Below are 24,183 nucleotides of genomic sequence, written 5' to 3'. Positions count from 1 at the left end.
TCTGTTGTAACTTGTAATCTGGTTACTATATATTGATATGACAATCACTATAATCTTAAAAATAAGGGTTGGTGATTTGTTATTATACTGTACCTTTTATTTGACATGGAATACTAAGGTAATATTTAAGTAATCATGACAATACTCTCAGCGACCTGAGTTGGTGACAAGAACAGAAAACAGAAACAAATCAGTGACAAGTTGGCATTAAACATAAACTACATGCCAGCTTAATATGCCAGCTAGTGTTCCTGCCTAGGGAAGCACATTTTCAAATTCAGATTTCCCCGAAGTCCCATAGATTAAAAATTCAGCACATCAAAGCTAACTTAAATTACAGCTTTATAAAGGTTGGATTCTGGAAATTTTGTCTTACAGCCAGCAATTCTAATGTGACTACCCAAGGCTTCAACTACTCCTGGACCTCCAGTGGGAAAGACACCAAAAACTGTAAGAATAATTGTGAATCCCTTAGAGTTCTGTGGGCATCATTCATTCATTCAACCCATATGTTGAATAATTCCTATGTGTTTTGTTCATAATAATATTAACAAATATTTACAAAGCATCTACCATGTTTAAAGCATTGATGTTGGAGCTGAGCATATATCTGGGAATAAACAGATCTAAGTTCCAAATTCTGGTGGAAGAGAGACAGACAAATGGTGATAAGTGAGATGGAAAAAATAAAGCAGTGAAGGAAGACAGTGAGAATCAGTGGTAAGAATGGGTTGCCATTTTAAATACAGTGGTCTTAAACGTCGTTACTGAGGAAGGTGACATCTTAGTAAAGATATAACTAAGGGAGGTGAAAGAGCAAGCTCTGAGTGTATCTGGGGAAAGAGCAACCTAGCAGAATAGTCATATCCCTAATGAAATGAAAGCAGGAGCCCAATATGGGACACAGAAATGGTTTATTACTTTTAATCTGGCCAACTAGCAGCAGCAGCGTCTGCTGATGCTGCCTTAGCAGGTACTGACAGGGGCTGAAGAGGAAATATATTATCTCTTAGTGGTTTTAAGACAAAGGTCAATGTTGTAGTGACATAGCAAGGGATGTGGCTGAAGCAAAGGGAAGTGAAAACCCTGGATGCCCCAGGGGCAATACTCGGAATTTAACTACTAGGCCCTTTGCCATGATAAGTTAAATGCATATGTTTTCTTTCGGAAAGCATTTAAGTTGTACATTTAAAACCTCTCCAAATCTTTTGTACCCACTGGCTTAGTCATCTCACTGCTGGAAACTTGTCCTCAGGAAATAAATCAAAGAGAGGCAAGGAACATGTATAATATTGCTCTATGTAGCATTATTTATTTCATCTTTTTTATGGACATCACGTTCTCAGATTTGGGTTAATCATGATCTTTAATACATGACACAGTTTCATTCTCAGTCAGTGCATGACCCACTATAATTTAATGTAACATTTCTTTTAATAAAGTTGACCCTTGATCAACACGGGTTTGAACTGTGTGGATCTACTTATATGTGGATTTTTTTTCAATAAATACATAAAGAACTATAAATGTATTTATCTTCCTTATGATTTTCTTAATAACATTTTCTTTTCTCTAGCTTACTTGATTACAAAAATGTAGTATACAATACATATAGCATACAACATATGTGTTAATTAACTATGTTATCAATAAGGCTTCTGGTCAACAATAGGCTATTAGAAGTTGTTTTTGAGGAGTCAAATGTTATATGTGGATTTTCAACTGCATGGGGGTTCAGTGCCCTAAACCCCGTGTTGTTCAATTGTCAACTCCAGTAGACACCTGTGTACTCAGTGTCCAAATACAAGACTGAAAAGGCAGTATCAGAAGAGAGAATACACAGAGATCCATAAATAAGTGAGACTTAGATGTCAAAGAAGGTATGGCTGATTACTGTGAAAAGAAGAAACTGTTCAGCAAATAGACCTAGAAGCATTGATTATTTATAAGAAAAATAAACAAGAAAAAGTACCCCTACCATGCACATTACACAAAAATTAATTCCATATATTTAAGTTCTTTGTGTCAAAAGCAAAACATTAAAATATGTAATAAAATAGAAAGTATCCTTACTGGTGTTAATGCTGAACTTGCTGAGCTTCTATTATTATAATCACTGATTTCGCCTCATATCCTTTTTTTTTATTAGTTTCAGGTGTACAAAACAATGTAATAGTTAGACACAAACACTGCCTCAATGCCTCTTGCCCCAATTCTATATGTTATGGCAAATTGTTTTGTTTGTTTTTTCTAATAAGCAAGAAATATTGCCATAACATTATTTTTAATTGTACTTCCATATATATAGATGATATATTACAGAATTGTACACCTGAAATCTATGTCACTTTACTAACAATTGTCACCCCAATAAACTTTAATTAAAAATAAACAAACAAATAAATAAATAAATAAATTATGTAATAAAATAAATATGGATTTCTTCCTGGCTTTGGGATAGGGAGGGCTCAAAGAAGAGACATAAAGCACAAACCTTAAAAAAGATTGAGAAAAGATAGACTAAAATAAAATTAAGAAAAATATTTTTAATCGAAAAGCACCTTAAAGAAGGTAAAAGAGGAAGGCTATAATCTGGGAGAAGACATTTGCCATACGGGTAGTTGGAAAAGGATCGGGAATATGTAACTGACAAAGGATCAAACTTTATATCAAGAGTATAGAAAGAATGCTTACAAATCAATAAAATAAAGACAAAAGGCCATAAAAAATGAGCAAACAGGCATATCACAAATCATGAAACAAGTGGCTAGAAAACATCTAAAGAGATGCTCAGCCTCTCTAGTAATCAGGAAATGCAAATGAAGACTAAAATCATATAACTATTTTACCCCTAATCAATTGGCAAAAATTATGAAGTCTGGAATTGCCAAATGTTATATAGAATGTAGCGCAATTTAAGTTTTTATATGTTGCTAGTGAGAGTATACATTGGTACCATCACTTTCCATCACTTTGGCATTAGTTTTAAAGCTACACATTTTCATATCCTGCAATCCAACAGTTGTACTCCTAGATATATACCCAGCTTATGCACACAAAAATACTAGTATGTGTGTCCAGGAGATATGTACACAAATGTCAGAGAGAAAACACTATTCATAATAACAAAAATTATAAATAATCTAAATGGCCATAAGCAGGAGAATCAATAAATAAATTATAGCATTGTCATATGATAAAATATTATAAAACAATGAAAAACGAGCCACATATAACACCATTAAGGAATCTTAAAAACATTGTGTTCAGTCAAAAAAGTAAATTACAGGTGACAATACGTGGAATGACATTTTTTAATAAAAAGTTAAAAGCAAATATAACCAAACACCATATTGTTTAGGCATAATATATGATAAAAATTTAAAAGCTATCTAAGTAAGTGTATAATAGACACAACATTCAGACCAGCATTTGCTTTTGAATGGGCATATCAGAGATGGGACAGGGTTAGACATTTATAATGTTATTAATATTTATAATAACAAAAAAAATCTGTGTGTATGAGTGAGGCTGAGGAGGTGTTTAGGAAGACTATGTCCAATAGTAAGAAATTGTGAAATAAGATGAGATACTAACTCAATGAAATATTATTAAGCCCTTAAAACAATAGCCATAATGTACTAAGCTAGCCAGTATGTCTCATTATATAGACAAGGCTGTGAGCTAGAAAATTTTTACCAATCAGCTATAAATCGAGAATAAAAGTATTAGTTAGACTGAGGATGAAAGTCCGTACTTAACAGATTAACATTTATCCTATATGGTGTTAACATAAAATTGAGTTGTTTGCAATAAACTGTGCTGAAACTCTACCTACACTAATTTGTCATCCTTTATTAGTGATACTATATGCAAGTAAGTTCCATGACATTTTTTTGTTTGTTTGTTTGCTTACCTGTGTCCCCAGTGCCTAAGATAATGCTTGGCATATAATTAGCGTTAACAAATATTGTTTAACAGATAAATGAAATAATACTTGTTGGTTGTACAGAGAAAATTATGTAGCACTGGGGATAAAAGTTTATTGGACAACGTTATAGGAAAAAACTGAACTCCAACTTTAAATATATATATATATATATATATATATATATATTCCTATATTTTAATTCTCAGCATAACACTTGTGTGATGTTTTTCTTTATTTTATTTATTTGATTGTCAATTGAAATTATACTAGAATGTAAGATACACAAGAAAAGGGATTTAACCCTTCTTCTGTCTTGTTCACTATAATATTCTAATGTCTGTAGCAATGGCAGGCATACAGTAGGTGCTCAGCAAATATTTATTGCATAATTGAAAGGATATGTATACATACGGGCAAGGACAAGATAGAAAACACGCACACAGTGAAAAGAAATGATCTGCTTAATTAGAATTTTTGAACTTTCTATTTGTTTGCTTTATTTAAATTGTTGTTAAAATACTATGTGTGTGCCAAGAATAAAAAAGAAATTTTTTTTCATCCCATGTATTACATCAATATGAAGCATACAGGCCATCTAAGGTAGCTTTTGTCTCAGAAACTAAAAGGGTCTTGTTGAAAGTGCTTTATAATTTGCACAAGCATATTCTTGGTCTTTTTAATAGATTCCATAATGAAATGAACTACTGTAATCCTTCACATTTTCTGTCTTTCCCCAGATGAAAACTTCATTTATCCTCATACATCTTTTTATCATTCTTACCATAAAAATAGCCTTAGAAATTGTGAAATCTAGAAAAGGACTTCAAAACCTAACCAATAATTTGTTTCCTGGCAGTGAAAAGCCACATTCTTACTTACGCAAAAATAAGATCTTGTTAACTAATTGCCATTTTTTTAATCTGTAAACTTAAAGAAAAATTCCCTGCAGTAAGTTGTTATATTTGTAATCATTGACAAAAACACATTAGGCTCCAACAAGTGAATATTGATTGCTCACTCCCAAATTGTTTTTGAAACATGTTTCTACTAGTTGAATTGGACTGTAATGCGACATCCAGTATTAGATGATGCATTTGGCAAGACTTGTGACAGGCATTGGTAATAGGATTTTTTTCCTTCCAGTATATTTAATTTATGAAATGTTCAGAGGCAGGAAAAGAATGATAATGGATAGATTTCTGGTGAAATAAGCCCACTAGCAGTGTTTCTAGCGCCCTTGCTATTTGTGAATAGGTTCTATGGGGTATTTGCTTATACATTATTTTGTGTAGCTCACATACATTGGGATGTCACTAGAAGGTGACATTCTGAGTGCATTGCATTTACACTAAATCTATAAGTGTATGTTTTAATATATTCTTTATTTTCATTTTGTTTATCAACTTAAAGAGATCTAGGTTGCATTCAAGAATATTGGAATCTAATCATAGTTCAGCTTTTAAGTTTCCTACAATCTAGAACAGAAATGTTTATTTTACTTTAACCACTTTGAAATGGGGATGCCAAAACTGACCACATAAATGCTCAAAATTTGTAAGGTTGGTAACATCCTGGGACATATTTTCATCCTGACACTCAGTTGATCAGGCCATGTAGCAGAAAATTGAAGCTTAATTACTTATTTCTTTCTAGTTTTCCCTGTCATTCATTTGATCCACTGGAGCCTAATGCTACATTTAAATTAGTCGGTCTAAGTTGGGCAAGTAGAAAAATAGTATGAATCTCCATGGGCCCCTATGCCTCCAACCTACCCCATTACCAAAATCAACAAACACATGCACACATACACACACACACACACACACACACACACACACACACAGGCGCGGGCCTCACAGTACCTCTTTTTCACCTCACATGGGGTCTTTCTTCTGTTCTTTGACCATGCATTCCTTATCCTTCAAAATTTAAGTACTCTTCCTAAATCTTAAAGATGCATTGCTTATCCTGCCCCTGGCCCTGCCTAGTTCTTCTCAGGCTTTTGGTAGCTGTACCTAATAATTTCATAATATCTCTTTCTACTTTCCATAGGGAGAGGGTAACGAAGAGGCTAAAGTTGAAGGGTTGAGGGTCAATGGCAGGGACATAGCAATGAGAGAACCTACAGCTTCCATTTCAGTCTACCTGATAATCTTCAGCCCCTCTGTTCTCTGTCAACTGAGATACTGTTTCTCTAAAGTCACCACTCTTGTCCTCAAAAGCTAAAATCTTATATGTCTCGGATCACATCTCATTCCATCTTCCTCTTCTCTAAAATGTTGTTCTCCTCCCATTCTGTCACCTAGTTTCTGATTTGGTCAGTCTCAAATTAAAGATTTCCCTGATTTAAAATTCTACCTTTTGTGGAAATACCAATTTCTAGGAGCTTCTCCATAGCTAACACACAAGCCTCACACTTCAAAAGCTCATGAGTGTCATTTTCTTTTTATGGTTGGGAAGAGAGTAAGGGTCCCATCTATGGACGAAGTGATCATGGCAAGAGTGGACACTGTAACTAGTGCCAGCAGTATGTCCTGGTGGGAGGGGTGTTGCTGGCCCATTACATATTCACCATGAAGAAGAAGATGAGGCCAAGGTCATTGAGATCTCTGTAGCCAAGCCCTGTATCTCTAGATATTGCCTGCCACCGATGCAGCCATCATAGGACAAAATCACAGACAGAAGAACTCAGAATACCCCAAGGAAGATTAGAAAACCAAGAAAAAGTCTGGATGTGAAAAAGCGATGTCAGAATTCCAGAGAAGTTCAGTTTGCAACAAAAACCCTATAATGGTAACATAAATGATCTGTGGTTTCATCAAAAGAGGTGCTGCAGAACTTCAAATAATCACAAACTTTGATATGACATTAAGTAGATTTTTCCTACAAGGGAAAAAGATGCCCAACATGTCATAATATTATTAGCAACTGTAAACTTGTTACAGATGGATGTCTTAAAAAGTTATTGCAACTAAATGAAAAATACTATGTTATTGAAGTTGATCCTGTTTTTATCATAGAAGAGAAGTATCCTTTTAAGGTAGAATGGTAGGCTAAGTCACATAGTTTCCTTATTGAACAAGTTTACCAGAAGTTAAATGTAAAGAAATTGTGGAAGAAACCAAGGTTATGCTCAAGAGAAGATATAAAAATTTATTTGAGAAACTTTAGCAACACAGTATCCCTGTGTTCATATTTTCAGATGATAGTGGTGATGAACTAGAAGGGGGATTATCCATCAAGCTGATATTTATCATCCAAATGTCAAAGTCATGTTCATTCGTGGATTTTGATGAAAATGAGTGCTCAAAGGATTTAAAGGATGATTAACTCCTGTATTTAACAAACTTTATGGTACCTTGAAGAATGCAAAATATTTCAATCAATTAAAAGACAATAGCAACACAATTCTGCTGAAGACTCTCAAGAAGACTAAAAATGGTAGATGGAGTTGTCAATGTGGAATACATTCTAAAAATTGGATATCTAAATGATAGAGTGTAGGAGCTTTTAGAAAAATATTGTATTGGTGAAAGTTGAATCATTGGAGGTAGCCAACTCTGTCTTATTGAGGATTCTATAAATAAGCATTCTTCACGAAGACCTCTCTCCTGTGGGAGCAATTGATGCAAGAATTGTTCATCTCTTTGTCTTGCTGACTCTATAATACATTTTCGCTCTTGAAGTTTTTCCTTTGCATTACGTAAGGTTATTTTCAGACACATTGAATCTGTCAACTGGAAGCTCCTTTCTCTTCACCTCTCTCAATACACTCTCCACTGTATTTTTAATACAAAGTTGCAGAAAACAAGTCTTAAAGCCAAAATTAGAAAAATAACTCCCTACTTTTCCGAAGTAGATTTTATAGTTTAATTGTATCATACATTATCGAAGTGTTTTTCACCCTTAAAATGTTCCCAACAGTCTCAACAGAACTTTTATGAAATGGTCAAATAATTTGCATGATTTTTGTAATTAGAATGGATCATGCTGATGGTACCACCATCTCTTGAAATTGTGTTATGCTTGGTTATTTCATTTGGAGAGAATCCGTATTGACCAGAAGAGACCGACATTCTGTATTTGGCAAACAAATAAAGCTGTTGGTGTCCAAATGAACTGATCATTACAAAATGTTCTCTGTTGACCTGCTGATAAACATCAAATGGAAAATCTTTTTTTTTTAAATACCCATTTTGTTCAAAGGGATAGCACTTGTTCAACCATTAATATCTTAGCATAAATTAATTTATCACATTCTTTCTTACAAACAGAATTTGAAGGATAAGATATAAAGTTATCAAGCCCTAAAAATAGGAAGTAAGTGAGATATGATATTGGGGGAAAAAACAAACCTGTAAGGTTATCCAGAACAAACTGCCTTCATAATTTTACCTAAATCTAGGCCTGGTCCCAATTATTTTTATATTTTAAAAGATTTTTTATTAGTTTCATGTGTACAAAACAATGTAATAGTTAGACATTTATCATTTATACCCCTCCCCTCACAAAGTGATAACCTCCCTACCCCAATCTGCTGCCCCTCTGACATTGCATATAGCCATTACAGTTCCAATGTCTCTATTCCTTATGCTATACTCCACTTCTTGTGACTATATATATATATTAAATGAGAGTTGACATTCATTATTATTCAACTTCAGCTTCAGGTGTACAGCGCAGTAATCAGGCATCTACACTGTCCCTGAAGTGGCCTCCCTAATAAGACAAGTGTCCATTGGATACCCTACAAAATCTTTACAACATTATTGATTATATTTCCCAAATTGACTTTCGTATCCTCGTGACAATCTTGTGGTTACCGATGATGCTTTCTAATCTCCTCACCTTCCCCCTTATCCCCACTCCCCTCCCATCTAGTAACCGTCGGTTTTTCCTCTATGTCTCTGAGATTCTTTCAGATTAGTTCGTTAATTTATTCTATTCTTTGGATTCTACATATAAGTGAGAGCATATGGTATTTGTCTTTCTCTGTCTGACTTATTTCATTTAGCATAATGTTCTCTAGGTCCATCCATATCATTGCAAACGGTAAGATTCCGTTCTTCTTTATGGCTGCGTAATACTCCATTATATAAATGTACCACAGTTTCTTAATCCAGTCGTCTACCGATGAGCATTTCAGTTGTTTCCATGTCGTGGCTATTGTGTTTAGTGCTGCAATAAACATAACGGTGCATAGATTTTTTTTGAATTAGCATTTTGGAATTCTTGGATAGATACCCAAGAGTGGAATTGCTGGGTCATAAGGTAGTTCCATTTTCAATTTTTTGTGATACCTCCATACTGTTTTCCATAGCGGCCACACCAATCTGCAATCCCACCAACAGTGCACAAGGGTTCCCTTTTCTCCACATCCTTGCCAGCACTTGTTGTTTGTTGATTTATTGATGATAGCCATTCTGACCAGAGTGAGGTGGTATCTCATTGTGGTTTTTATTTGCATTTCTCTAATAATTAGTGAGGTTGAGCATTTTTTCGTATGTCTGTTTGCCATCTGTATATCCTCTTTAGAAAAATGTCTCTTTATGTCCTCTGCCCATTTTTTAATTGGGTTTTTGTTTTTGTTTTTGTTTTTCGGTGTTGAGTTGACTGAGATTTTTATAGATTTTGGATATGAACCACTTATCAGATATGTCATTGACAGGTATCTTCTCCCATTCAGTAGGATCCCTTTTCATTTTATTGATGGTATCCTAGCTGTGAAAAAACTTTTTAGTTTGACGTAATCCCATGTTTATTTTTCCTCTTACTTCGCTTGCCCAAGGGGATATATCAGTAAAAATCTTACTCTGAGTAATATTTGTAAACTTTCTTCCTATATTTTCTTCTAGGAGTTTTGTGGTTTCAGAGCTTACATTTAAGTCTTTAATACATTTTGAATTTATTCTTATATATGGTGTAAGAAGGTGGTCCATTTCACTTTTTTGCATGTGTCTGTCCAGGTTTCCCAGCACCATCTATTGAATAGACTGTCTTTACCCCACTGTAAATTCTTGCTTCCATTGTCGTTGATTAATGACCTTATAGGCATGGATTTATTTCTGGGCTCTCTATTCTGTTCCATTGATCTATGTGTCTGTTTTTATGCCAGTACCATGCTGTTTTGATTACTATAGCCTTGTAGTATAATTTGATGTCAGGTATCGTTATACCTCCCACTTTGTTCTTATTTCTCAAGATTGCTGAGGCTATCCGGGGTCTTTTATGGTTCTATGTAAATTTTAGGATTATATGTTCTATTTCTGTGAAAAACGTCCTTGGTAGTTTGATAGGAATTGTGTTGAATCTGCATGTTGTCTTAGGCAGTATGGACATTTTAACTATATTAATTATTTCTATCCATGAGCATGGTTTGTATTTCCATCTATTGTATCTTCTTTAATTTCTCTCTGCAGTGTCTTATAATTTTCCGAGTACAGGTCTTTCACTTCCTTGCTTAAATTTATTCCTAGGTATTTTATAGTCTTTAAAGCAATTATAAATGGGACTGTTTTCTTAATTTCTCCTTCTGATATTTTATTATTGGTGTATACAAATGTAACTGATTTCTGAATATTAATTTTGTATCCTGCTACTTTACTAAATTCATTTATCAGTTCTAATAGTTTTTTGGTGGAGTCTTTGGGGTTCTCTATGTATAGTATCATGTCATCTGCATATAATGACAATTTTACTTCCTCCTTACAATTTAGAGGCCTTTTATTTCGTTTTCTTGTCTAATTGTTGTGGCTAGAACTTCCAGAACTATGTTGAATAGAAGTGGAGAAAGTGGGCAACTTTGCCTTGTGTCTGATCTTAAGGGGAATGGTTTTAGCTTTTCCCCACTGAGTATGATGTTAGCTATGGGTTTATCATATATGGCCATTATTACATTGAGATATTGTCCCTCTGTTCCCACTTTCTTAAGAATTTTTATCATAAATGGCTGCTGGATTTTGTCAAATGCTTTCCTGCATCAATTGATATGATCATATGATTTTTATTTTTCATTTTGTTAATGTGATGTATCACATTAATTGATTTGTGGATGTAGAACCAACCTTGCATACCAGGAATGAATCCCACTTGATCATGGTGTATGATCTTTTTAATGTATTGCTGAATTCTCTTTTCTAATATTCTGTTGAGAATTTTTGCATCTGTGCTCATTAGGGATATCAGCCTACAGTTTTCTTTTTTTGTAACGTCTTTGTTTAATTTGGGGATCAGGGGATAGTGGCCTCATAAAAAGTGTTTAGGAGGCTTCCCTCCTTCTGGATTTTTTGGAATAGTTTGAGGTGAATAGGTGATAATTCTTTTTTGACTCTTTTGTAAAATTCCGCTGTAAAACCATCCGGCTCAGGGTTTTTATTTGTTGGGAGCTTGTTGATTACTGATTCAATTTCCCTGGTGGTAATCAGTCTATTCAGGTTTTCCGTTTCTTCTTGAGTTAGCCTTGGAAGGTTGTATGCTTCTAGAAAATTGTCCATTTCTTCCAGATTGTCTAATTTGTTGACATATAGTTGCTGATAGTAATTTCTTAAAATTTTTTTGTATTTCTGTGGTGTCTGTTGTCACTTCTCCTCTTTCCTTTCTGATTTTATTAATTTGGGTCCTCTTTTTTTTTTTTTTTTTTTATGAGTTTGGCTAAAGGTTTGTCAATTTTGCTTATCTTCTTGAAAAACCAGCTCTTGGATTCATTGATCTTTTGTATTGTTTTTGTTTTTTTCTTCTTTTTTTATCTCTATTTCATTTATTTCCACTCTGATCTTTGTTATCTCCTTCCTTGTACTCCCTTTGGGCTTATTTTGCTATTCTTTTTCCAGATCCCTTAAGTGCAAGGATAACCTGTTGATTTGTGACTTTTCTTGTTTCTTTGGGTAGGTTTCATTGCTATGAATTTCCCTCTTAGGACTGCTTTCGCTGCATCTGATAGATTTTGGGTCGTCATGTTTTCATTTTCGTTTGTCTCAAGATATCTTTTGATTTCTTCCTTGATCTCATGGTTGACCCATTCATTATTTAGTAACATGTTATTCAGCCTCCATGTATTTGTGTGTCTTCCAATATTTTTCCTGAAGTTTATTTCTAATTTCACAGCACTGTGATCAGAGAAGACACTTGGTATGATTTCAATTTTCTTAGATTTATTGAGACTTGTTTTGTGACTTAACATGTGGTTTATCGTGGAATATGTTCCATGTGTATTCTGCAGCTTTGAGGTGAAATGCTCTGAAAATATCGATTAATTCCAAGGGGTCCAATGTGTCATTTAAGGCCACTGTTTCCATATTTATTTTTTGTCTGGAGGACCTGTCCCTTGTTGTCAGTGGTGTGTTGAAGACCCCTCCTATAATAGCGTTACTGTTGATCTCTCTCTTTATGTCAGTCAATATCCTGTTTATATATTTAGGTGCTCCTATTTTGGCTGCATAGATATTGGCTAGGGTTATGTCCTCTTGTCAGATCGAGCCCTTTATTATTATGTAGTGCCCATCTTTGTCTTTTAATATATTCTTCATTTTAAAGTCTATTTGGTCAGATATAAGTATTGCAACTCCAGCTTTTTTCTCATTTCCATTTGCATGAAATATCTTACTCTAACTCCTCACTTTCAGCCTGTGTGTGTCTTTTGATCTGAGGTGAGTCTCTTGTATACAGTATATGCAAGGGTCTTGTTTTCTTATCCACTCAGTCTTCTCTACCCTATGTCTTTTGATGGGAGCATTTAATCCATTTATATTTAAGGATTATTGATAGGTATACAGTTATTGCCATTTTGTTATTTGTATTTCTGGTGTTCATTAGTTAGATTGTTTTCATCTTTCTTCTGTTTACAGAAGCCCTTTTAAGATTTCCTTCATTGCTGGCTTGGTGGTAATGAATTTCTTTAGCTTATTCTTTTCTGTGAAGCTCTTTATCTCTCCTTCAATTTTAAATGATAGCCTTGCTGGATAAAGCAGTCTACATTATAGGCCTTTGTTTTTCATCACTTTGAATACCTCCTGCCACTCCCTTCTGGCCTGCAAAGTTTCTGTAGAAAAGTCATTTGATAGTATGATAGGAGTTCCCTTGTATGTAACCCACTGTCTTTCTCTTGCTACTTGTAGGATTCTCTCTTTGTCTTTAACCTTGTCATTTTTATTATAATGTGTCTTGGTGTGGGCCTGTTTGGGTTCATCTTGGTTGGAACTCTCTGCACTTCCTGGGCTTGTATGTCAGTTTCCTTCACCAGGGTAGGGAAGTTTTTGGTCATTATTACTTCAAATATGTTCTCGATCCTTTGCTACCCCTCTTCACCTTCTGGTATTCCTCTGATGTGCATTTTGTTGCACTTGATGTTATCGCACAGGTCTCTTAAAAAGCATTTTCATTGTTTTTTATTCTTTTTTCTTTTTGTTGTTCCACTTGGATGATCTACACTAACTTGTCTTCTAAATTGCTGTTTGATCCTCTGCCTCATTTAACCTGCTGGTAATTCCTTCAAGTGTGTTCTGTATTTCAGTTATTGTATTCTTTAGTTCTAACTGGTTGTTCTTTATGATTTCTCTATCCTTCTTTATGTCGTCACTAAGCTCCTTAAACATTCTTATTATCAGTGTTCTGAACTCTGTCTCTAATAGCTTGGTTACTTCTATTCATTTGGTTCCAATTCTGGATGTTTCTTCTGTTCTTTTATTTGGGACATGTTTCTTTGTTTCCCCATTCTGGCTGACTCTCTGTTTGCTTCAATGTATTAGGTAGATCCCCTAGAGTTCTCAGTCTTTTCTGGGTGATCTTATGTAGTATGTGTCCTTTATATTTGATTTGCACCACTTCCCTATTCTCCTGTGCATGTGCTCCAAAGGTGACCCCTGTGTTGTGCCCCAATTTATTTTCATAGTTGTTGCTCTTTGTCAGTCAAATTCCTGACTTAATGGATTAACCATTAAAAATCGGCATTAAAAAATTTATCAGTCCATCATCATCTATAGACCTTTGTATTTTGTCTAGAACAAAAAAATAGTCAAGATCACAGGTGGAGGGTCAGAGAATTATATTGAAGACAAAAAACATCTCCCTGGCCTAGTCAAATTCAAAATAGCTATGTACAAAACCATGCTTAACTGTGGGGTGACTCCACGTGGAAGTAGCTATGACAGACTGTCCTGTGAGCAATCCCTGGAAAGCACTGAAGTATACCTCTTTTGAAGGATCTGATAACATACCTTTGTCTACAGCTGCAACTGCCACTGGCGTTCAGGGAGAAACCAAGAAAGGGGAGGGCTAAGGGGTTTTTTAAATGTTTATTTTATTTTTGTTTTGCTTGTTTGTTTTGGTTTGAGCACACAAGAAAGCACTTGACTTGGAAAATCATGTATGCTAATGTATTAAATAAATGAGCATACTACTCATGTACTACTATAGTTATTTTACTTGACATCACATTATAGGCCTGTTATCAAATACAGATATGTGGAGCTGGCCAAGAAGTAGATTTTTCTTGCCAGAGATGAGAAACTAAACAAAATGAGTTGATAGATCTATTTCAAAAGCCATATGTGCTGCCTGAGTTTTCTGCCATGCACTTAAAGGGAAGGTTTGCCTCTGAAGGCATCAGAAGGGCTCACTCAGCAGCTAACAGCCTGTGACCATAGGTGTCTGATAATTCAGTATTAACACAGTACAGTTTTCACAATTAAACAAGAATGTCAGTTTACCCATAAATACAAACAATTTTGTTCTCTTGTGCATGTTCCACCAAAGTCTTCAAAAGTCCTATTTCCACCTGTTAGTGATCAAAGTCCACCATGACACACCTGGGCTTTCGTTCTCTCCTATTCTTTTAGCTCATTTATGGGATGGAAAGGAGAACAGCCACAACACATTCTCTATGGTTGTAAGAACCTCTCCTAGTGTTTTCCCTCCATCCCTTCTTCCTTCTCCTAAGTGGCTATGATCAAAACCTTCCCTGTTAGAGACATCTAGACACAGCATGCCCTGAACTCCCACTTTATTTTCAGACATTCTATGCATGTAGAGTTCAATGATCTTGCTTTAAATGTTCATTAATATCCCTTTTTCGTAATTATTAGATTCAATTAAAAGTCAAGAAGAGAAAATAACTGGTCTTACACAAATCAATTCTTTCAATATGTTTTTCCTTTATCAGCGTCATCGATACCTAGTGAAACATCCAGTTCATCCCCCTCAAGTGCAGGCGCGACACTTTATGGTGAGTAATTGGGGAAGACGTAGGATCAAGGAAGATAGTGATCTGCTTTATCTGGGCAAAGATGGAAAAACAAGGACTGATAAGAAGCCAATATCAGATAAGTATTTAAACGTGCTTCTTGATAATGAAAATGACAGTGATGATGAAAATGACTGAATGAAACCAAAATTCTTCTGAACCTCTCAAAGATGATAGAGACCAAGTTTTTTTATTTGTCTCTACTTCATTTAAAAATGAAATCTATATAATATTTTTCTTTGGTCAATTAAATCCATTAAAATGCATTTTAAGTTTTATTTTTCCATTGGAAAATGGAGCGATTCATCAGCATGGATTTGTCTACTTGAACATTGCAAAGAAAATTTATTTTGGTTTTTTCAAACACGTTAGAGTGAGGAGAATCAGTATTTTGATTGGCTGGATCTCTGATACCCTGTTATCAAATACAGATATGTGGAATAGGGATAGGCCTCATCTTTCCATAACCCTCACTTAAGGCATTTTACCATAACCACTTAAATTTCTTATGGAGATTCTCTAACAGATATCATTTCGTTGTGTGTGCAGAATAGCATCTCTTTTATTCAATAAACTAATAGGAAATTTCACTCTTTTGGTAGCTGTTCGACCCTAGGATCCTAACCTTGCTGTAGATTGGTCCTTACTAAATTTTACGCATGATATTTTAAGAGCATTTGAGCCATTCCAATTAAGCTCTTTCTAATAACAAGTGAAATCCAATCATGATTTTCCACCATTTAATCAGGTTGAGATAACTGTTATGATCAGTTCAGATATCCCCTTTGTATCCCTAGGTGATGTCTTCACCAACACAACCAAAGCATTTTCAGAAGTTCCTACAACTGCCAATGGATCTACTAAAAATAATTACATCCATATCACTGGTGAGTCATTTGCCATTTATTTTTTGGATTTTGGATTTTATTCACTTAACAAATATTTATTGTCTACCATTTGTTAGGCACTGTGCCAGTTATTTGGTAGACAGTGAAAACACTGGCCTCCTGAAGATTGTAATCTATTTGAGATGATATATAGTAAATAAGTAACCATACAATTAAATTTATTTTGTGACAAATGCTGTGATATAATACAAGGTGTTGTTAGAGTCTAACAGAAAGATCTGATTTTAATTGGGGAACAGGAAAGAACTTTCTGAGAATATATTTAAATTAAAATCTGAAAAATGAATAAGAATTAGCCAAGTGAAAAGTAGTGAGAAACATTTAAGTGTTGTGAAAATATAGTCTGAGGCAAGAAAGAGATCGTTGGAACAGAGTATTCCTGTAATTCAACTAACAAAATTTTGTCAATGCTAAATATAATCCCTTGTTTTATATCCTAAGAGAGCAGCGGATTCAATAAAGTTAGGACCCTCCCAGTGTTTAAAAACCCTCCGAGGTTTTTATTGTAAATTCAGAGGCATAATCAACTCTTTTATTTCAAGGTGTGTTCACCTGACTAATGAACTCTTCATCTGGGTACTCAGCTTATTTTATTAAATTGAAGGTGGTGCAGTCCTCAGATAATTAGAGCATCATCCTGCATACAACACTACAACAGAGCTCCAAACTGAGGGCCTACCAATATCTCCTTAAGTCATTGGTGTCTTCAAGAACTTCCTCCTTTAGAAAGGGGGCAAGATGGGAGCTCTGCTTCTCCACTAAGACATTACTGAAGTCAACAGTCTCATTTTCTAGATTTGGTTGGGAGAAAATGTGTAAACATTGGTATAACACCCATTTAAAACCTTTTGTCCTTTCATCTCTCTAAAACTTGGCGAGCAAAATGTTATATCCCACAGTATTACTAGTGTAGAGCCTAGTAAATTTTAACTTGACTAAAATGGAATTTTGTGTAGTCCTGAGTTGGCCGTCTGTATGATTGTTTTTTCTGTGATCGTGATACTCTAATGGTTTGAATCACTGTGAACTGTCTAGCCACCTGTACATACACAGTAGCACATGGTTATATGACATATTATAGAACTAGGTGAGATTCCAGAGTGCCATCAGTGTCTACTGTGACAGGGCCGAAGTAGGGTGAGCATCAGGGAGACCACAAATCCCTGGATGTATATGTAAGAGAAAAAGTCTTCCATACTGATAACTAATGTTCACATGACAGCATCACGTAGCTGCAGTTCAAACTATGCAAAACATAGAAAAGATTTGGTAACTAACATTTTAAATCCAGTTTTTCAGCCGATCTCTCTCTTTTATTTATTTATTTTTCAGACTTTGCTGTATGAAAAGCAGTGTGATAAACCTAGGCAACAAAAGAAATTAAAAACCTTAGTCTCCACCTACAAGCAGTTTATAATCTAGTTAAAACAATAAAAGAAAATCAATCCAGATAATTCTGATATAAAAATGCACTTTTTTGCCCTAATGATCTATGTACTCTAACAAGCTAAAGGTCTATGTGTAACGTATAAGGAATTTCGCTGGAATGTTGTTAGAAATAGCAAAAGCCTGGAAACAATTTAACCACTAAAAGTAAGAGACCAATTAAATAAATTATGGTAGATTCATACAATGGGAAACTAGCCAGTCATTTAATCGAATGAGGTAAATCCCTATATGTATTTTTGGGAAAGTATTCCAAGAAAGATTTTTAAGAGAAAGAAACCAGGGGACAGAACAGTGTGTATAGTGTACTCGATTTGTAATAAAAGGGATATATAATCATGATACATATATATGTTTACATACGCATGGAAAATTTCTGGTGGGATACATAATTAACAATTGAAAGTCACTGCCTCCCTCTAGTATGGATAACTGGCACCTGAAGTAGTAAGGACACTTCCTTTTCATCATAGTTTTATATTTCTGTGCTCTTTGAATTTTTAATATGATCATAAAATATAGTTGAAAAGGAAAAAATTAAGTAACTATGTAATTATAAATAGTCCCTTTTATTTTCTGCCAAGTAGAACCAGAGAATCTTATTTCTCAAGAGAGTTAATTTTCTTAATTCTTTCTTCATGTTAGAGAAAAAGTAAAACCATTCAGAATATGATATTATATTGCTTCTGGTCTAGAATCCACAATATTTGAAAGTCTTTGATTCATGCAGTTTGATTTAGTGCTCAAATGTTAGAAATTTAATGAGTGAGCTGAGTATGGGTATAGTCGGCATGGATAAGAAAAATCAGTCTATTGATTACTCACCAATATAATTTTAGCCAGCCCTTTATTTTCAACTTCCTCCTCTCAGACCACAGAAACAGCAAAACTGACGGATTTCAGTTTTACCCTTTTGCACCTTCTCCCCTTTCTATTGCTGAAATGGCTAGGGGGAGGGAGAAAGAAAGAAAAAGGAGAAGTATAGAAAAGGATTAGAAAGCCTCTACCCTGGATATGATTCCTTGAGTGACATTAAAATGAGAAGCCTTGGATGGTGGTCCTTTCAGCACTACAATTCCATAGGTCTTAGCTAGGCCTTCTCAGCTTTGACCTTTCAGAGCTTTGGGAAGTTATACTCTTTCTTGCCCTTCCTAACAACTAATAGTCCATAAAGCACTTAATGACTCATTCAAGAATAAGAAAATCCAAAACTAGACCACTGCTTCACGCATAAAGTTTTCTTTACTAGAGTAAATTTGGAATACAAAATTTACAGATTATTATTTTTTATTTATTTATTCTTACAAATAACATTTCATTGTGTACCATGTGACAGGAATTATCCCGGGCCTTGGGAAAATGAAAGGAAAGATCAGTTGTAGTGCATTCTAACAAGAAAGACGTTCATGTTAAAAAAGTAATTGTGTAAATGCTAAGCCAGAAACAAGAACAAGGCATAAACATGATCCCAGAGCCTGACTGGTTAATGAACATCTCCTGGGCCTTAGAGAAAACATGTTCAGTAGATGAAATAGTTCAATTAATCCTGGTTTCCAGTTGCCAGAGTTTGGCATTAAACCTCATCTCTCTTCCTCCCCTTTTCAGGTATTGTTACTAAGACCAAAGATGGAATGTCCTGGCCAGTTATTGTAGCAGCTTTGCTCTTTTTCTGCCTGTCATTGTTTGGTCTTGGAGTGAGAAAATGGTGTCAATACCAAAAAGAAATGTGAGTATAATTCTGACAAATGCAGAACCAGTTACTTTTTCAGTACGCAATATTCACTCAGCACTTTAAATATCATTCCTATATAGAATACCTCTTATATTTAACTGAGGAAATGTGGCCCAGAGAAGCTCAGAGAGGCTATGTAGTTTTCTCAGCACCACACAGTTGGGATTAGATGCACAACTTCTGACTTGGTATCTGCTCTGCCTGCCTACACTGTAACACTCATCAGATGAAACAAGCCAGTGGGCATGAAATAAAAACTGAACCTCACCTCAGAATTGAAAATAATTTTTCTTTTAATCTTAAATTATTTTTTTTCATTTTCATGCATCTCTGAACTGCCTGGGCCTACCTGGGCCTAGATACTCAAGTGTGAAATTGAGTGAGAAAGGTAATTTTAAGAAATCTCCAGCTGCTTTTCAGCAGAATGAGCTTTTACTACCCTTTTCTTTTTTCCCCAAGGGAAAAAGAAAGTAAGCAGTTGGTTACCCCTTTTTTTGTCTTACTGAAACATTTTCCAGAACTTTTCTCTCTCCACTCAGCAGTCTGAAATGACATGTAAGGTCAAGCTTCACTTCTCTGACTTGGCTATTTTGGGATCACTCCAGATTAGACCATAATTAGAGGAGACTCATAATGCATAGAGCTGATCTTCCATATGTCTTACGACTACTAAGATAACATTGACCACTGTGCAATGCTTTCTTCTGCTTTCCTTAGAGTATCCTTGAAGACTCTATAAATCTGTGCAGGAAATGCTTCATGGTGAATAAAACACTAAAGCAGTAGTCAGAAATTCTGGTTTCTTGTCCAGTGCTACACTCTGGCCATGATACGACCTTGAGAAATGTATAATTTCCCTGAAAAAAAAATGGAAGCACAAATTTCTTAGAACTTTATCTACCTTTGATATATATTGTCTCCACTAAACATCAGAAAGCCAGGTAATAGGCATCAGGGAATTTTATATTAAAATGAGAAAATGGGGATCTGAAAATCTGAATTGATGTGGGTTTGTTTTGTTCTGTATTCAAATATCTGCTATACAGAGATGAGAGATCAGATAGATACATAGATACATAGACAGATAGATATATTAATAGATACATCTGGAGAAGTTAAGGTGCTGTAAATTGACAGACAAGGGATGGAGGCGTTTGAGTCACAGACATAAATATACTCACAGATATATTTCTGTTTCTTAATATCAAGAGGGCTGGAGCATTTGTATAGCTAAATCCCACACTCACCTATGCTTGATGCATTTCAGACAAGAGATGAGTAGTGCTAATAGAGAACAGCACTTTATACAGAGATGACATTCAGAATGTTCACAGACTAAAAGAGAAGGGCTTCTAGCACTCTCCATCCAGCACCAACCACCTCAGGGATTCAGAAGAGCTGTACTTCCCACTGTCACCGTATCCTCACAGTACACAATGAGTGAACTGGGGGTACGGTTGGCAAAGGACTATTTGAAAAACTTCCGTCTTCTTTGGTCCCTGAATTTTAAAATGTTGTGTCTGAAGGGATGTTTTAATTCGCATAAGAGACACACTTCTTCTGTTAGGAAGCAGTTGCAATGCAGAGTATAGGTTCTGGTTAAAAGACCTATTGCTGGTCTGTTTCTCTTGAGTAAGTTGCTTAAAACCTCTGAGCCTCATTTTTATCTATGAAATGGTGACAGTAATATCCAATTTCTTGGTACAAGTTAAATAATGTTGTAATAAAAATGCTTTGCAAACTATAAAATGCTATTAAATATTAATTAGTGATATTATCATGTTAAGACTAATAAGCAGAAAGTTATGCCAGGAAAATTCTGAGAGAACTAATAGGACATGTCCCTCTCTCTGTTTCCTACTTCAAAGGAATAATATATATATATATATATATATATATATATATATATATATATGTAAATATAAATATATATACACATATATGCATATATGTATGTTTATGTCCTTCAGTCACCCCCTCACATTCTTAGCATTGAAAGAGCAATGTTTTATTTGTAGCATGGAAAGACCCCCACCTTTCAAGCCACCTCCACCTCCCATCAAGTACACTTGCATTCAAGAGTCCATTGGAAATGATCTGCCTTTTCATGAGATGGAGACACTCTAGTCCTTTTTGAAATTTGCTATGCAATGAAATCCTGCTAGAATCCTATTGAAAAGATAGATATTGTGCATTATTAAATATTCACCTTCTAGCCAAGCCTCTACTGCTGCTGAAATGAACATCAGAAGAGAATGACCTGTTTCCCGGCAACTCACCCCCTTTCATCTGCATATGCCTTTAAACAAGAATGAGAGGGTGTTGTGCTGACACCCCATGCAATCCGAGAAATGTTCTTGCTTATGTAAGAAGTGCAAATTAGGCTGCTGTCATTAAAAAATACTTGCAGTGTTTATAGTTTTCATTTTAATTCTCTGATTGAGGTGATGACAACGGTTTCAAACATATATTGGTGCCAGATTCCCTTCTCTGGGCTTCTGCCAACATTCTAAACTGTTAGTCAAAATCATGATAATCTCTGAGGTTTGCTGCATTCCCAAGGAAAATTACAAGAAGAAAATGTGAAAGTTCTAGCAAGAGCTGCAAATAATGGGAAAGTACAGTTAGTCTTTTTACTGAAATTCTGTTGTTTATTTTTACTGGAGGAAAACAGAATATCTTGCACAAAAACCCAGTTCGAATCTTCTTTCACCCTTGCTCTCATCATGTTCAGCCCAGGATCCTGCCCCATGGGATGAGGAGGGATCAATATGAGCTAAGTGTGAGCTCATTTTCAGCTTTACGTGTGTGTGTCCATAGCGCATGCGTGGCTATCAAACAACTGGCAAACTGTTATATAAGTACGTGAGATACTCTAACCCAGTTGAACTCATTTAATTCCCACTATTCTCTTTTTCATCTGGGATCTTTCCTGGTCAACCAATCTGCCTGTTTTGATATATCTTGAAACAAATAAAGAGCCTCAAGTCAAACTAGCATGGATGAATTAACCCTGCTCATCTCAATCTTTTATAAAACAATTCAAAGTGAACATATAGGTGATGAGGAAAAAACCTAGTCAGCCTGACCTGCTCTGTATTCAGCAACAGTTTGTGAGTGAATAAATTACTGATGTCCCTTGTCCTTCTAAACCTCACACACCTGTTTCAGAAGGAAAGAGCAGGTGTTACTGATATATACGAGAGCAAATTCTGTGTGGACTTTAGTCTCAAAAAGAACCTTTAGTTCATTTGCAGTGTACTTATCCCTGACTGCATATGAGAATAACTTGGAGAACTTTTTTTAATATCATGGCTATCCCTCCAGAACAATTAAATCAGAATCTCTGTGGAGGGAGATCCAGGCATCAGCACTCCCAGATGACTCAAGTGTTCAGCCAAAGCTGAGAACTGATTAACTAGTGGAAGTCCCTTCTCGCTGATTAGAATCTTGGTTAAGTCCTTAACTTTTGTCATAGCCAGCCTCCAAGATGTTCCCCCATGATTCTTGCCTCTTATATATTCCCCTCTGACACTGAATACTGATGGCTTGTATAGCTGATCAGGACTAGAGTAAGGCAAGCAAGATACCAAGTGTGTAAAATATAAGGAGATATTGACGTTCAGGGTCATGCGCTTACAGAATCTTGTTAGTTAGTACCAGTCCCAGGCCTGGTATGACCAATAAAATACTGCAGAAATGACCAGAGTGTGACTTCCTAGGCTAGGTCATAAAAGACATTGTAGCTTCTGCCTTGATCTCTCTTTGATCACTCACTCTGGAAGAAGCCAGTTGCCATGTTGTGAGGACACTCAAGCAACCCTGTTGAGAAGTCCACCTGTCAAGGAACTGAGGCCTCCTCCTATGAACAAGAATCAGCTAGCTGGCCATGCGAGTAAGCCATCTTGGAAGCATCTCCTCCAGCTCCCACTCAAGTCTTCAGATAACTGCAGCTTCAGTTGATCTTTTGATTGGAATCTTATAAATGCCAGAAACACCCAATTAAGACTTCTCTGAATTCCTGACCCACGGACACTATGTGAGGTAATAAATGCTTACTATTTAACACCACTAAGTTTAGGTATGCTGTTTTACACAGTAATAGATAGCTAATACAGCCCAGTAAATGGAAAAATAAACTAATGTTTTCCTGCCCTAATGACCCTCAATTACTCATTAACTCTCAAGAAAGAAATAAGACTAACTTCATACATATGACTATTTCTTCATGTGTAGTTATTTTTATTTAATACAACTTAATCATCGGTAACTTGTGTAAAGGTCATTGTGCTTTTACTTTACTATTTCATTAGGAGATGTGAATACAAGTGGAGGTATTGGGGTAAAAAGTGGAAGAGTTTGAGTATGTGTAGATTGTTTTAGCCAGTTTACATACATAAATACAACGTAAGTCATGGGGTTTTTCAATCTATCATATAACAAGTGTCTCAATCTATCATATAACAGTGTTTTTGTACCTATTAGCTCCTCTTTGAAGCACCACTTTTGATTTTATAAATAAGTCCTGCTGAGTATTTGCAAAATCATCTCCAACTTGAATAGAATGAGCAGGTGCTTACTTGAGGAGGGATACTTGGTCCACTAGTGGTTGAGAGGAATTTTTCACAAACCTGCAAAATAGAGGGGTTCTAGATCCTTTTCAGGCAGTGCTACCATCTTGACCTCCCTCATTTGACTAAAATAACTTACCTGCATAAAATTGTATGCAGGTAAGTTCATCAAGGCTGTCTCAAACCAGCAACTCGTCTCTCACAAAGTACATTCAGTTACATCTCATAGGAGGAAAAGTAGCACACTAGACCCTAACCCCTAAGGTCTCCATATGTCTTCATCACAGTCTTTATTTTCACTGAGAAGAAGCCATACATAAGCCTTTTAATTACTCATTCCCAAAGAGCTGTGTGTTAGA

General features: G+C 35.4%; 1 protein-coding gene and 1 pseudogene across 2 annotated transcripts in view; both read left to right on the top strand.

The window, feature by feature from the left end:
- Positions 1 to 21,667, top strand: part of CD96 (CD96 molecule) — a 90,189-nt gene extending 68,522 nt beyond the window's left edge. The window contains exons 10-14 of one of the 2 annotated variants that reach the window (XM_019715190.2): positions 379 to 450; positions 15,087 to 15,149; positions 15,965 to 16,054; positions 19,127 to 19,247; positions 21,272 to 21,667. In XM_019715190.2, coding sequence (XP_019570749.2) covers positions 379 to 450; positions 15,087 to 15,149; positions 15,965 to 16,054; positions 19,127 to 19,247; positions 21,272 to 21,380 — 455 coding nt within the window. In that variant the 3' untranslated portion in view covers positions 21,381 to 21,667. The remainder of the gene's footprint in view (positions 1 to 378; positions 451 to 15,086; positions 15,150 to 15,964; positions 16,055 to 19,126; positions 19,248 to 21,271) is intronic. The other variant, XM_074332170.1, reaches the window with a different exon arrangement.
- Positions 6,410 to 7,514, top strand: LOC109436552 (cytosolic 5'-nucleotidase 3A; annotated as a pseudogene).
- Positions 21,668 to 24,183: the final 2,516 nt, after the last annotated feature.

Source organism: Rhinolophus sinicus, linkage group LG01 (genome assembly GCF_036562045.2).
Source record: "Rhinolophus sinicus isolate RSC01 linkage group LG01, ASM3656204v1, whole genome shotgun sequence".
Taxonomy (NCBI): Eukaryota; Metazoa; Chordata; class Mammalia; order Chiroptera; family Rhinolophidae; genus Rhinolophus; species Rhinolophus sinicus.
This window is presented reverse-complemented; position numbering and strand designations above follow the sequence as displayed.